The 14,576-nt window shown below is 33.8% G+C and overlaps 1 protein-coding gene across 1 annotated transcript in view; it reads left to right on the top strand.

The window, feature by feature from the left end:
* The window catches only part of LOC113236451 (cytochrome P450 6B7-like), a 15,772-nt gene extending 6,718 nt beyond the window's left edge, over nucleotides 1-9,054 (top strand). The window contains exon 2 of the mRNA XM_026472523.1: nucleotides 7,392-9,054. Within this exon, the coding sequence (XP_026328308.1) occupies nucleotides 7,392-7,570 (179 nt within the window). The 3' untranslated portion in view covers nucleotides 7,571-9,054. The remainder of the gene's footprint in view (nucleotides 1-7,391) is intronic.
* Nucleotides 9,055-14,576: the final 5,522 nt, after the last annotated feature.

The following is a 14,576-nucleotide window of genomic DNA, read 5'->3' as shown; positions in this document are numbered from 1 at the left end:
AAAGCCTTGTCAGTGGCTAAACTGCGAAACGCAAACAAAATTAAAACACCGAAAATTGTATGCGATCGATATCAGACGTCGATGTCTTTTCGCTGTTTATCTGTTCTAACATTTTCACTATCGCGCACGGCACAATTCAAGACGTAGGTCAAGTATGTAGGTCAATCAACATTTTTACCGTCTTTGGCTGTCCATAAATTATTAAATAAAACTTAAAAACTGGGTAATATTCATGAAAAAACTTAAATTTTTCTCCAGTCTATATCAAACGATTAATAAATTATCCCATTCTCATTGCATGTTTATAGAAAAAATACATAAATTCTATGTGATTTTTAACCCCAGAGATAAAATTTCAAATAATATTTCATTATTTTATTTATTATTGAGCATTGGCTATAGAGCCATCAGCTTAAAAAGATAACAAATACTTAAGCGGCTTATAAAGTAAATAAGCAGTTGAATTAAAAAATAATTCGAGTAAAAAATTTACAAAATTCCGCCATTTGTTTTTCAATAGTCCATACTAATATAAATGCGCAAGTAACTCTGTCTACGCTACGTTTTCACGCCTAAACCTCTAAAGCAATTTTGATGAATTTTGAATGAATAACGAATGAATAACGAATGAATGAATGAAATATTCTTTATTGCATATTACAATTAAAATGACAACACAGACCAGTAATGTAAGTATCATAGAGAATTTTCGTTTAGAGATAGATGGAACCTAGAAGAATTACATAGGGTGAAATAGGGGTTGAAAATTTTAATTGAGAACCAACTATGAAAACTGTAAGGGCGCAGCAATGTCAATTTTAACAACTTCCCTGTCCAACGAGTCATATGATTCATGGGAACGTTCTGAAATAAGTCCATGAATCATATGCGAGTCATTTCTCCATGCAACTTCAAGCACCTTTTTCTCTATGAACGTGATACGACATCTGTTGTATTCGAATTTTTGGCAAAAAACTTCAACTTTAACCTGAAAGCAAAAAAATATAGCATTTTTTGTATCGACTAATATTGATTTTTGAAGATTGTAGAAACTCGGTGGACTTGAGATGGTATATAATTGCCTTGTATGGGGACCGGGAAGTTGTTACGATATACATTTTGATGAATAATATTATTACAATGAAAATAAATAAATCTAAGCAAATATATTCCCAAAAGTCAAATTATTGAATTGTAAAATGATGATCAAATTTAAATTTACAGTATTTTAAAAATCAATCAATTACTTATTAAAATTAATCAATTAAAAATGAATTAAAATTCAATTAATTATTAATAAGTTCTGTTAGCAATACGTAGACACGCTTTCAAAAATAATTAATAAATGTCGCTGCTTTCCTTAAGACTTCAAACTAGGATATGGTGACTAACGTGCTATCAATACAGATTAGAATTATCAAATACCATTACAATTCTTTTTACGAATGTAGCAACACAGGAATCCCAAAGAGTTGCTAACGAAGCTAGAACAAGATAAAACAAATGATTATCACTAATATCAGGTTTCTTACCACGGTATGACTTCTTTTTATGTTCCCGATATTTCTTATTTCAAATTCAAATTCAAATTTACTTAGTTCTGGCAGACGATAATTGTTTAGGTGTTAATTGTTCGCGTTTAGGTACCTTTCATATAAATTAATACATATACAATACGATACGACACTATATACAGGGCGTGTCACGCCTGCGCCACACGGAGGGAAAGTACCTTAAATACCGTAGATCCGTACCTTCATTGTGATTTTAAAAACAATTCGAATTGCATTCAAAGAATTTTAAATAATCGCCTGTCTGAACCGGGAATCAAACCCGTCAAATGTGAAAAAAAGACCTGTAATTTTACTATATTACTCGAAGGCCTCATAAGGAATGTTTTCTTCTAAATAACATACCTAGCATCTTAAATAAAAGGAAGACCATGAAATTTATCATGTTTATATATCTTCTTTCAGTAAAATTTTCTATCAATGGTATTTAAGGTACTGTCCCGTCGTGTGGCATAGACGTGTGGACGCCCTTTATAATACAGTACGATTGACCCATCGACGGCCAACATAAAAATACAGGATTAATGTTTCGGTGTTATAGGGTAAGGTTGCTGGTGAAATTACAGGCACATGGGACTTGTCAGCTCATGTCATAGGGTGACAGGCGCTGTGGTGATGCCCCAGATGTTTGTGATTTAAAGCACTGAGTGGAACTGCAACTGTTATGGACAGGTGTGTCGCGTATTACCGGGTATACGATTTGTTTGGCCAGTCACTTGATATTCTAAAAAAATTTATAACCCCAAAGGACAATGACGTATACCATCAACGTCTGATAGTTTTCGTATTTATTTATTGTAAAGGTGAGTCCTTTCGATAACTTGTTATCGTCTGAAAAACTTCATTATAAAACTCTGTACACAGAACTATGACGAGTTTTTTAATACTGTGCACAGAACTTTAATGAGTTTCAAAAAAAGAACGTCGTATTTTTGCTAATTAAAATATCAATTAGGACACTACTCAAACGCTATGCCTTCTGATTGGCTAAATTGGCCTACAAGTCTTGCAACCGCTTACACATGTCTATTATGTATTTATATCAATATAATATCATATTTTTCATTAACTCACTAACTAGAGTAATAATGAAGATTTATTAAAAAAATATATTAAAAGCACTTAAAATTTTATATTTTGGACATGTACGTTTAAATAGAGTAACCAAGGTATTTGAAATTGCGTGTCCAAGTTAATCATCATTACTTAGTTAATAATTAGGATATTCGCTACTTACGTAATATTTATCGGCAATATGAATTGAAAATTCGAGAACCCTTGTCTACTAGCTCACGAAGTCATGGCGCCTCATTATATTGATATAATAAATCTGTATTTTTATACATATGTACATATATTACTCTGCAGTAAATAAATGAAGAAAACAACAACTGAATGAGTCTCAGACATAAGTTTTTTACTTAGCTACTTCGTTTCATCTTTCGGAAAATGATGATAAACTGCCGTACACAGCACAATTCACGACTATTATAAATAGTAACGTAAAATGATGTTTATATTAACGTACAAGTTTCGTAATGAATAAATGAAAACTATATTCAAATATCAAAGCCGAATCGCGTGAAAATGGCTCGCCGGTAGTCTTGTTGTCGTTAGTCAATGTGACCGGCAATGTGCGGGGCGTGGTGCGGTATCTAAAGCCAGGTAGGGGCGAAGAGTGTCCGTTCTCTTTACTTTTTGTTCTCTGATAATATGAAGAGGCTGTATGGTGGAACCTTTGCCTACCATAATAAATGGGTTAATTTTTTTTTAATATGCTCTAAATATTGGTTCTGTTTTATTATTTTATTTACTCGTAGAATAAGCGTTGTATGCAACCATTATATAATTATGTCTTAAAATCTCGTACCTCTTACTTAGGCCACAGTATACGATTTTAAGCAATATGCAACGATTGCATAAAATACTATTGTGAGCCCTGTTGCATAACTTGCATCTATATTATACCTAAACACACAATATTATCTACTAGGTTGATTTTCTTACTTTGTAGATGTAAGTGTCTAAAAATAGCCAAAGTAATGACACATAATTAGTTTATTCTTATCGAGAAGCAGGTTATTATACTAAACTATACGTGTCTTTGAAATAGCATTGTTCACGTAACTGCAAGCATGACATGCCTTTTAACTTTAGGCAAACAAATTATTTTTTTTGTTTTAATAAAATTAATGATTGACCTAATATTAATAATACAAAAAACAAAAGCGAAATTGATACTTAGCAATAAGGCAGTATGTTTACATGACATTAGCTTATTCTATGATGCATTATTGTTCTGTACAATTTAAGATCATTGGGTCTGTGTTGTCGTTTTAATTGTTTAATGAGCAATAACAATAAAGAATGTTTCATTCATTCATTCATTCAATATTATCTCATGTCAAAGTCGAAATATTCATTGCTTGCACGTGTATTTGTTTTTCTTTTATAAATAAATTATACTGCGAAACTTTCGATCGCCCTTTTTAAATTGATATTTATTAGAAATATCTTTTATGTAGAAATAATATGAGAGTTAAACCCTGGACGAACTCTTTCACAAGGACCCCTATTGCTACTCTCCTGAAGCATAAAGCGTGAAACACACTGAGAGCGGGTGCGGGTTCGGACCGCGGGGTGTCTAATTCGTGTCCCGACCCGACACGCGCCCGACCTGCACCTGCCCTCAGTGTGTCACGCTTAAAAAATCAACTAATTTCGTTCTAGAATATTTAAGCCAATTTACTGAAAAGTTGTCATTTAGCACATTTGGCCTTATTACACCAAGTAAACTTGTAAATTTTATTCACACAAATGTGCTATAGGGACACTCTAATTTTTGTTACTTCTTTGAACTTATCTCCCAAAGATAGGTATTTTTATACCCTGTTTGTTGCAGAAACAGTACGCTTCCGCAGAAAGAAGATTGTACTTAATTTATGTTTTTGCGAATTGAAAACAACACGAAATGCATAGTCATTTCCACACAGATAAATTACATATAATTGGTCCCTGAACCCGACACGCCATCGCAACACTGTATACACAGCTACATTATCTAGTGTAGGGCAATGGAACTTATCTGTTTGTTTTATATAAGTTTCTGTTATTGCGTGTGTTAAACTATTATTTAAGTTGCTAACAATTGTGTCGTTCATTTTAAAAGCGAATTATCTCATTGTATGGCCGGGCTAAATAAGTAAATCAGTCGGAAGAGCACTATGGATATTTATTACATATAAAAAACGGGGTACAGAGATATTACAGAGATACTACGACTTAAGTAGATACTTACAATAGGAACTAACGCAAAATTACAGCAGAAAAAAAACAAAAAACTTCTAACTGGAACCAGGGTTATATGCGGACTCTTGGATACTAACTAGGGAGCGCGGGGCTGCGGGTCGGTAATCACGCATAAAACTCATGTCGTTTCGTTATTACATCGAGTATATAACCAGAAATAGAGACGAAATAAGGGCCATATATTTCTGGTAACACATTAGCGATACAGCTCTTATAAATATCAACTCTCGTTTGCACTGAAATGTAGACAGGCCAACTACTGACCTATGTGTACGTCTCCGTATATTCCAAAAAAATATTCTGTATTTATTGTAATGCCGTGCCTTTCTATTTGGTGGTGTGGGAAAAATCCAAAACATCTGATTACAAAATAAACGGAATCACATTTCATTGGTAATTAAATATTAAATATGCAATTTTGCAATTTTCGTCCATTATAGCAAAGCTCAAGTTAACTGGTCGATTTGAAGTGAAACAGTTGACGACATCCATTGACGACACCCGTCAATTGTTTCGAACTCGGGCTAGCCAGTCGGACCGCAATTGTAACAGTAATGATATGGCAGTATAGTTTTCAAACAAATTAAATGATTGACTGAATGATTATTTATTTTATATCCAATACACAGTGGCTGCATGCGTCTGTCTTTTATAAAATTTTAGTTCGAGTTGTATTATTGGAAGAATAACTGGTAATCCGTTGAAAAAAAAACCGCCATTTGCAAAATGTGTAAAGGTTGTGTTGTGAAACGATATTTATCCGTACAAGAAATAAATTATCGTTGTATCTATTTCCTCGCAAATGTAATGAAAAACATTGTGTGTAGCGCGGGCGTTAAAAATTACAGAGTCGTTCTAACAGGCTCTCGTTAGTGTTTTCTTATTTACCGCCCTTAATACACTATGTAATGTACATAGTGTATATGTAATCTAGGTGGAATGTTAATTCCTTATCGCAGCATAGCAGTCTTTGTTATATTTCTTTTTTCACCATTCTACGCTTTTGCGCGCGAAAATGTTTTTCTTATTTTTTATTTTTATCGTAGTTCTAGACAATTGCGCGCTCCGAATTTTACATTTAAATATTTTACCCTAACAAGTGACCTTTGACCACATTTATCTCAGGTCACAGGCCGAATTTCATAATTTCACGTCTTCACGATTTTCTTTTATTAAAAAAATAAGTGATACGATGTTTTCTGTCAATTTTTCGCGCGAAATCATTATATCTTTATATTGGCCATTTTGAAACTTCTGTATTGTTTATGCTAGTATTAAATTTCATGCATATCCGTTGAGAAACGACCGAGAAATTCCATTGTTTGCTGTCATCACGCATCCAATGCTGCACATAAGCGTCCCCTTGAGCACGCCAACTCTCTCCCGGTCTTAGATAGATAGATAAACACTTTATTCACTGATATAACACAAATACAGATTAAGCACAAAAGAAAACAACATAACATGATTGTCCTACATTTCCTGAGGCTCTGGTTTTCAGTGAGGACCAACGAAAGGGATTAAGTAATTTGAAAGCAAAAATATAACGGCTATGCGTAAAGTTATACATGAGAATAATATATATAGTAAAATAACCTATTTGATATGTAAATGCATCAGCGAGTGTGAATATAATTACAGCTGTAGGAGTAAATTGTTATTGTAAGGAGGTTTTAATGTTGCATAATGTATTTAGTATATAATACAATTATACACAAAGCAAGAACAAAATTCCTTTCCAGACAGACTAGTAAAATAATAAAACCACAGTACACAGATTTTCGAAGTCTTGCGCCGCCCACATCCAGTAACTGCCACCTTTCTCAATTCGTCCGTAAGGTGGTTACTGCAGGGCATCCTACATTACATTTTCCTTAACGTGGTCGCCACTCTAGAACAAGTCTATAGATAATGTACGTCAACAGTAGTACACATGCTCTTAGATAACAGTGTAACTTTACAATAGCATTGCATTTATTTGTCTACCTATTACAGACGTACATATTTCATGTCATAAAATAATATTAAGCAACAAAAAGAACAAGAAATAACTAAGTTAAATTATTTAGAAAATGATTCTAGAATGTTATTTTTGAAAACATTACGGGAAGAATAAAAAATGTCTATATCTATTCGAACGTTAATTTGGTTGCAAGTAGAGGATAATCTAGGTAGTGCACTATGCAGAAACAGGTTAGTCCGGTATCGTGGTACATTAAATACTTTGGTTATTTTATGACTGAAGTTTTTATAAGGTATATTAATATTTATTTGGTTCAGAATATTGCAACGTTTTATTGTATTATTTAGTATACGACGTAAACGTCAGATAGTCAGAGGTCAGATAATATTCGGCGATCTCTAAGCGTATTCATGAAGTACAGTAACCTCTGAACATATGTATGTCTATGCGATATACCCGACGAGATAAAAACTAATTGTCTAGTAAACGCACGCTGAATACTTTCAAGTCTTTGTGATATGCTAAATTCTTACTTTTCCTTGTTACAGGAGCTAAGCTAGGCCAAATGCAGTCATTAGCAGGACTAGCATCTGTGCTTCACAAGTTCACTGTAGAGCCTGCGCCCACCACCAAAAGAGTACCAACGGTGAACCACAAGAGCAACGTCGTGCAAGGGATCGAAGGAGGTCTTCCTCTGCGCTTTAAGTTGAGAGAACATACTAAATAGGGCATATCACCATGTAGAATGTTGGTATAGACAAGAATAAAACTGTACCTAAATAAGTTTCTTAAATTCTTATACAAGTATTCAAAATATCGACATATAATAATACAGTAGCCACTAAAACAAGCGTTTGACAAAAATTACAAAAATAAAAAACAATCACCACTCTAAAGTTACCCATTTCTGCCGCCAAACAGTAAAGTGAGCATTAATGCGTTCCGGTTTGGAAAGATAAAGTTGTTGGTGGCATTTGAGAATTGTCAACTTGTCTCAGGGTGACGGACGCAGTGGCAGCGCCTCCAAAATCTTTGCGATTTAAAACTCTGACTGGCACTGCAACTGTTATGGATAGGCGTGTCGCTTACCATCAGGCGCACGACTTGTCCTTCCCATCACTAAGTATTATAAAAAATTCATGAAAAAGTAAAAATGTACTAGCAATAGCAATATCTCGCGTTTCTGCGTCGCTTCTCACGCAAGTCGCGCCCTATCATGCTACCTAGCGCTGCTCTTTCAGAAATATCCGAAAATTAAACTATCAAAACATTTTGATGAAACAATCTCACAACGAATACGTGATTTTCGTTTGGCCATGAAACTTTATACTCAAGACAGAACACTCGAAGCTAGAAACCTTGAAATTTAAATCTGGAGAGATAATTATTAATGGCTGCTGGAGATTAACCAGAAATCACTAACTGAACACTGGAGAGTAATTATGATTTTCAATGGAAAACCTGCGTCCGACCAGTTGCAACCGCGAAAACCTACTAAAATGGCAAATGCATGATAGTTTCGAAGATTGTATGAAAGATAGAAATAAAAATTACGTCGAGGTTTTCGATCTTGCTAGTGTCAGTCAATATGCTTAAAAGTGATCAATTGAAATTCATTTTTAATCAAATTTTATATTTATTCTTTTACTTTTAAGTATTATTACATTACATAGTATTACACTTTATAATTTCCGATAGTAGACTATTGTTACAAATTTAAGCTTATCTATTGACAAATACCGTTGATTCTCCTTTCTTAATGAGTCGTATTTCATTCAAATGTCCTAGGGTTAATGCTCGCTCCAACACAACATTGTTTTTCGTACCTATTTGCAGTACTAACTACGCTGGGAATAGGTTTCTAATCAGAGCATGTAAATCTTATAATGATCGTTACCACCACATCGATATATTTACCTGTATACTAAATTGTTTTCGTCAAATGTTAAAAAAGTAGATTTTAGTTAATAAATTAAGTAATTATTTCTTTTCTGCAATAATTGTCTCTATTTTTTTTTAAAACTTGTTTAGAGCTTTGTCATTTGGTTACGCCATTGTTTACAGAATTTTGTCATTGTGTAGTAGATTAAGTGCTTTCGGCCTTCACTTTGTGAATTATCTATCATTGGAAACAAAATTTGGCTAAATTTAATATTTAATAGGTAAACAAAACATTTATGTAATATGTAAGCTGTATGTTTCTTTAAATAAATAAATAAAAAATAAAAATTACCTAGACTTTACGAATAAACCATTTGAAGTTTGACGTATTTTATTGATTAGATATATAGATATAGATTTTATTACGTGTACGTAATTAATTAGGTAATGATCCATCTATCATCATCATACGACGTTTCACCTTTAATTTTTTTTGGAGAAAATTACGCTTGCCTACAACACAGCGGTATAGCTTCACAGATTTACACAGCCTACATTTTTGTATCATTTGAATGCTATAAACACATATTACCTAAAATAACACTGTACATTTTTTGCTAATAAGAAAATGATGAATTACAAAAAATTTTATACTTTTTTCGTAATTTTGCAAGTTACTGCGAAATGAATTATGTATTCCCTGCATTTACTTATATTTTTTTTCATTCATTCTTTACTTACGCCTTTTGCTGCTTTTTATACCTAAAAAAAAGTAGTTATTCATCGTCATATTATAGGTTATAACCACGAAAACGAGAATTTTAGTAGCAGTACACCTCCTTGTGATAGAGTTCATCCAGAGAAGTACAGCCGCCTTACCTATTTCTGGTAAGGGCGTGTTTATTCGACACAAATTTATAGCACTCACACCGCGCGGAGACCGAGTATCCGCTGCGCAGCGAACTCTGGTATCTAACTGTCATGGCAAAATACGTTCTATTCTTTTAGCTTTTAAGTTTTAACTTAAATGAGAGTCTCTGGCGCGCGGGCGAGGCTGGCTGGTGAAATTACAGGCACACGGAACTTGTGAACTTGTGTCTCAGGGTGACGGGCGCAGTGGCAGTACCCCTCAGATCTTTGATTTAAACTCTGAGTGGCACTGCAATGGCAAAGCTAGCTTTAGTTTTTGTGTTGTAATAAAACAATTATGTACCAGACTTGTAATTATTATTTAATTTGATTTCTACTACTCTTGTCTTTGAAATAAAAATGTGTTGTCTCATTCACACTAAGGACGTAAAGATTTCCTGTCGTCGAAAATCGTATTCTTTAAATTTGTCATTGTGAAACTCGGTATATGAATATTTTTATTAGTGTTGCAACGAATAGTATTTCGCCTTCAGGCCGAATACCGAATATTCGGCCCGGAGCGAGGCCGAATAGCCGAATATTCGGCCAAACTATTCGGCCTGATTAGTGATCTTACAAAAATCGCAGGCGCGCAAACCGCATTATATCAAAGATAGCTATACTTACATATATATAAGTTAAATTACATTAAACCAGTAATGATGCATGATTTTCTAAAAAGAAACAAAAAAGGAAATATTTATTTTCAAGTTTATAATTCAAATTTATGACATCTTAATGAAGAAAGTAATTGTTTAATAATTAATATTCGGTTAATCTTATCTGGTTTGCTTCCCACGAGACAGGCGTAGCCTAGTGTGGGGATCATAGTTCAAATATGTGTTTGTTAATTGTAAGTTACGGTAAATAAATTTATTATTATTATTATTATTGTTATTTCTGTTAACAATGTCAAGTAAAAAAAGAAACTCTAGTCATACCAAAAAAAGAAGAAAAAGAAGTATATAAGTAATATTTTTTTGTTTTATTTAATCATGATTTCACGACAAAATTACATAATAAGTAGGTAGTATTCATTTGATTTGTTACCTTTTTTTGATCTCATAGAAGTTAGTATTTGTGATAATTTACTGTATTTTCTTATTTCTTCCTCCCGTTTTTAGGTATTCGGCCGAATAGTGATTTAATATTCGGTATTCGGCCCTATAAAAAAAGTAGGCCGAATAAGCCGAATACCGAATAGTAACCGAATATTCGTTGCAACTCTAATTTTTATATACCCCATTCAATAACTGCCTTTAGCTACCGGCATATCCAATTTGACCTATCTAGAGGTCTCTGTAGTACCTAATCGATCAATGAAATTCCAGTTCGCGTAACTCAAGTTACATATCTCACTATTATTACTATAGTGTATTAACTCAAAAAGTGTAATTTTCCAGAATCGATGAAAAACTAATTACACACTTTCCGTGATAGATTATTAAAATTTATGCGTAGGTTAAAGTTTATTACAGACATCTAAACAATTTTGTACGTAGGAAATGAAACTATTTTGCCGGTTTTAAATCGCGTATGTTTGTTTTTTCAAACAAATTTTAATAAAAATAAAAAAATTATTTGTTTCCGGCCCTTTACAGGTCCCATGGTCAACCGTGACCAACTATATAAATATATGCGATTTAAATCCGGAAAAATAGTTTCATTTCCTATGTGTAACAATCGCGAAAACCTAAGAATTTTGTACATGCCAACTTATTTAATATAAAATAATTATGTGAGAAAAAGAAAGAAAACAGTTTCATATTTCTGAGTAACGACTGTTTTGTCTATTCAAGCAAGCTCATAAAATTTGTCTCTTTTTTACAATATTCTAACGTCGGTTTTATTGAAGTGTATAGTATCAAATTTTACGTTCAGCTGTAGTATAATCTTGAATTTCACATATTTTGAGTTACAGCACTTTTGTAATAGCAGTGCGATATATTAATGAAGAAGAAGGCTTAAGTAAGGTCTTCCCATCAAAACTGCACTTGAAATGAATTTGTGAATCCAGGTGTTTTTTTTTTTAATAAATAACGCACACACTCAACATAGCCCCGCACTAGGGAAACCCTGTGTCGCGGGTGCCATGGACACACATATAGACAACCACAAATTACACCCAAACTCACGAGAGAAATAATTGTAGGCCATACAACTATTTCTCCCGGCCCGGGAATCGAACCTGGGACCTCTGCGTGGCAGTCCGGCATGTTAACCGTTCGGCCGCGGAGGCAGTTGCATTACATATTTAATGCATGCACGTGTTAGTAGGTATGTCTTTGCGTATGAGAGCAAAATGCAAACAACTCAATTAAATGTAAATTAACTAGATAAATGAAACATAATATTGTCATAAGCATTTACAATATAATCAGCGCGATGTAACGTCGCCAGGCGTCCGTATAAAAGGCGGCATTCAATATCCTGCATTGTAGTCCGCCTTGGCATCCGCCACGTAATGAAGGATTATGAATATAGTCGCAGCCTTGAAGGTGTGCCTTATTCCAGCGTGACCATGGTCGAGTTTTTGAAACTTGACGAGCCAGAAAAAAGTCGCTACTTAGTCGGTTCTAGTCGCAAAAAACTAGATTTTGTGTGGAAAAAACTTAAAAACCAAACATTTCTGATGTTATTTAATTCTAATAAGCAACTATGCAAAAACTTTTGAATGCAAACAATACCCGACATTAAAATAAACCTTGTGATAACGACCAAACTACCCTAACCATTAGATCAATGCATCTAACCATTAAATTATCATTATCAATCACATCCTAATAGCTGTCGTAATATTTACTTGTTATTTCACACAATTATTATTCTCAAGTTTCAAGTCACTCTTCGCAAAAAACATACATTGCGTAATAATAACGTATATCATGTGTTCACCTTTGAGGACCGTGCTTATTGGGAAAAGATTCAGAAATTTCATCTGAAACTCGCTAATGGAATTTTACAGCATAAACGCCAATCAAAAAATTGCGGGATATTCCAGAGGAAGTACAATTTTTTTTTTTTTTTTTTCACTTCTCATGCTCTTAAAGTTCGTATTTATGCTGGGTGTAGGCTGCATATAATAGGATTTAATGCTCTAGTGCATAAATTTAAAAAAACCATCACATTAAATCATCAACTGCCTCTGTGGCCGAACGATTACCATACCGACTGCCACGCAGAGGTCCCAGGTTCGATTCCCGGGCCGGGAGAAATATTTGTATGGCCTACATTTATTTCTCTAGTGAGTTTGGGTTGTCTAATTGTGTGTCCATGGCATCCGCAACACAGGGTTTCCCTAGTGCGGGCTACGTTGAGTGTGTGCGTGTGGGTTATTAAATATGTCTAATTGTTGTAAGTTTACATTCAATCTTAATTAAATAATCGTTTATATAGTTAGTTAGTTAGTTATAATATTGCTGTTTAATTTCCTCGCAATCGAAGTGAAAAGCAGAGTGTATCATAAAACTATCATAAAACTCGTTCATAAAACCCATTTTACCCTCGACTTAAGTATTCACTTAAGGGTATACTCGTCTCGGGTAAAATGCGCGTTTTATGCGCTTGTTGTACAGTCAAGAGCATATCAAGACACTTTGTACTTTGGACCATTCTTATTGTAAGCGGCATAGAGTTGGATTTAAGTCTTAAGTGTAAAGCTTGACGTGCTCTAGACCCTGGACAATCTACTATATTTTATTTTATTTTTTTTTTATTGTGACTCGGCAAAATGACTGCACCGCGCCTGATGGAAAGTGCGAATACAGTCCAGAGATGAGAGTAACGGATGGAAAACACAAATATCTTCACTCCGTCACTATCACACTACGTTTGATATAACATATGTAGGTGTTTTTTTACAGACCACAATTATTTTTTTATTTATTTGTTGAGCTTTGGCTATAGAGCTATCACCTTTAACAAGCAACAAAGGATTAAGAAACTTAAAACGTAATAATAATTAAAATTAAAAATTAATTTGTAAAAAAACTGTAACTACCACAAACTACAAACATGAGGTCCGTTCCGTATCCCTAGTCGATTTCTTGTCTTTTTCATTTAATTTAATCTGTTAAAACATCATGTCATCATGTCTGCGTCTCGCGTATTGTTATCATTAACAATATTATTATGGATGGGGCGAACAAGTCGTCACAAATGATACTTAAGCGGCACGGCTACCCTTATCAGTAGCAGTAACACACAGAATCCCAAAGAGATGAAGAACACTGCCAACACGCCCGTCACCCTGAGATAAGTCGATACCTAGACAAGTCGTGTGCCTTATTCCAGCGTGACCATGTTCGAGTTTTGGAAATTTGACTAGCCAGAAAAAGTCGCTATTTAGTCGGTTCTAATCGGTAAAAACTAGATTTAGTCGGTCCGCCCCGTTCAAAAGTTGTACTGTCCACGCTGAAATAAGCTTATTCCGGCGGCACCATTTTTGAGTTTCGAGAACCACAGTTCCTAGCTTCGATCTGATTGCACCCAGAAAAAATCGTGAATTAGTCGGTTTAGTCGCGAATTTTAGAATTAGTCGCCCCTTGGTTTAGAAGATATTGGATATTCAATTATTTTCGTTGATAGGTACATTTACGTAGAAAAATCGTACAAATAATGAAATATGTCAAACTCAAACTCAAAATATCTTTATTTCATAGGTAAACAATTACACTTGAAATCGTCAAATTGATACAATACTCATTGTTTTTGTGTTAAAAAAATAAATAAAAATTATTATATAAAAAATTACTTCAAATAATTTTTCATTTGGACACTGTTACTGCTATAATAATATAAGTGTTAAATATCACGTGTCAACTGGAGATGAATTCCATGCATCTTTATCCTGAATATAATCACTAACACTATAGTAGCTTTTATTCAACAGAGCGTTTTTAATATAGTTTTTAAATTTCTTCTCTGACATCTGTTTTACTACA

Source organism: Hyposmocoma kahamanoa, unplaced genomic scaffold (assembly GCF_003589595.1).
Source record: "Hyposmocoma kahamanoa isolate Upper Pololo Valley unplaced genomic scaffold, ASM358959v1 92, whole genome shotgun sequence".
NCBI lineage: Eukaryota > Metazoa > Arthropoda > Insecta > Lepidoptera > Cosmopterigidae > Hyposmocoma > Hyposmocoma kahamanoa.
The sequence above is the reverse complement of the archived record's forward strand: the minus strand, read 5'-3'. Positions and strand labels throughout refer to the sequence as shown.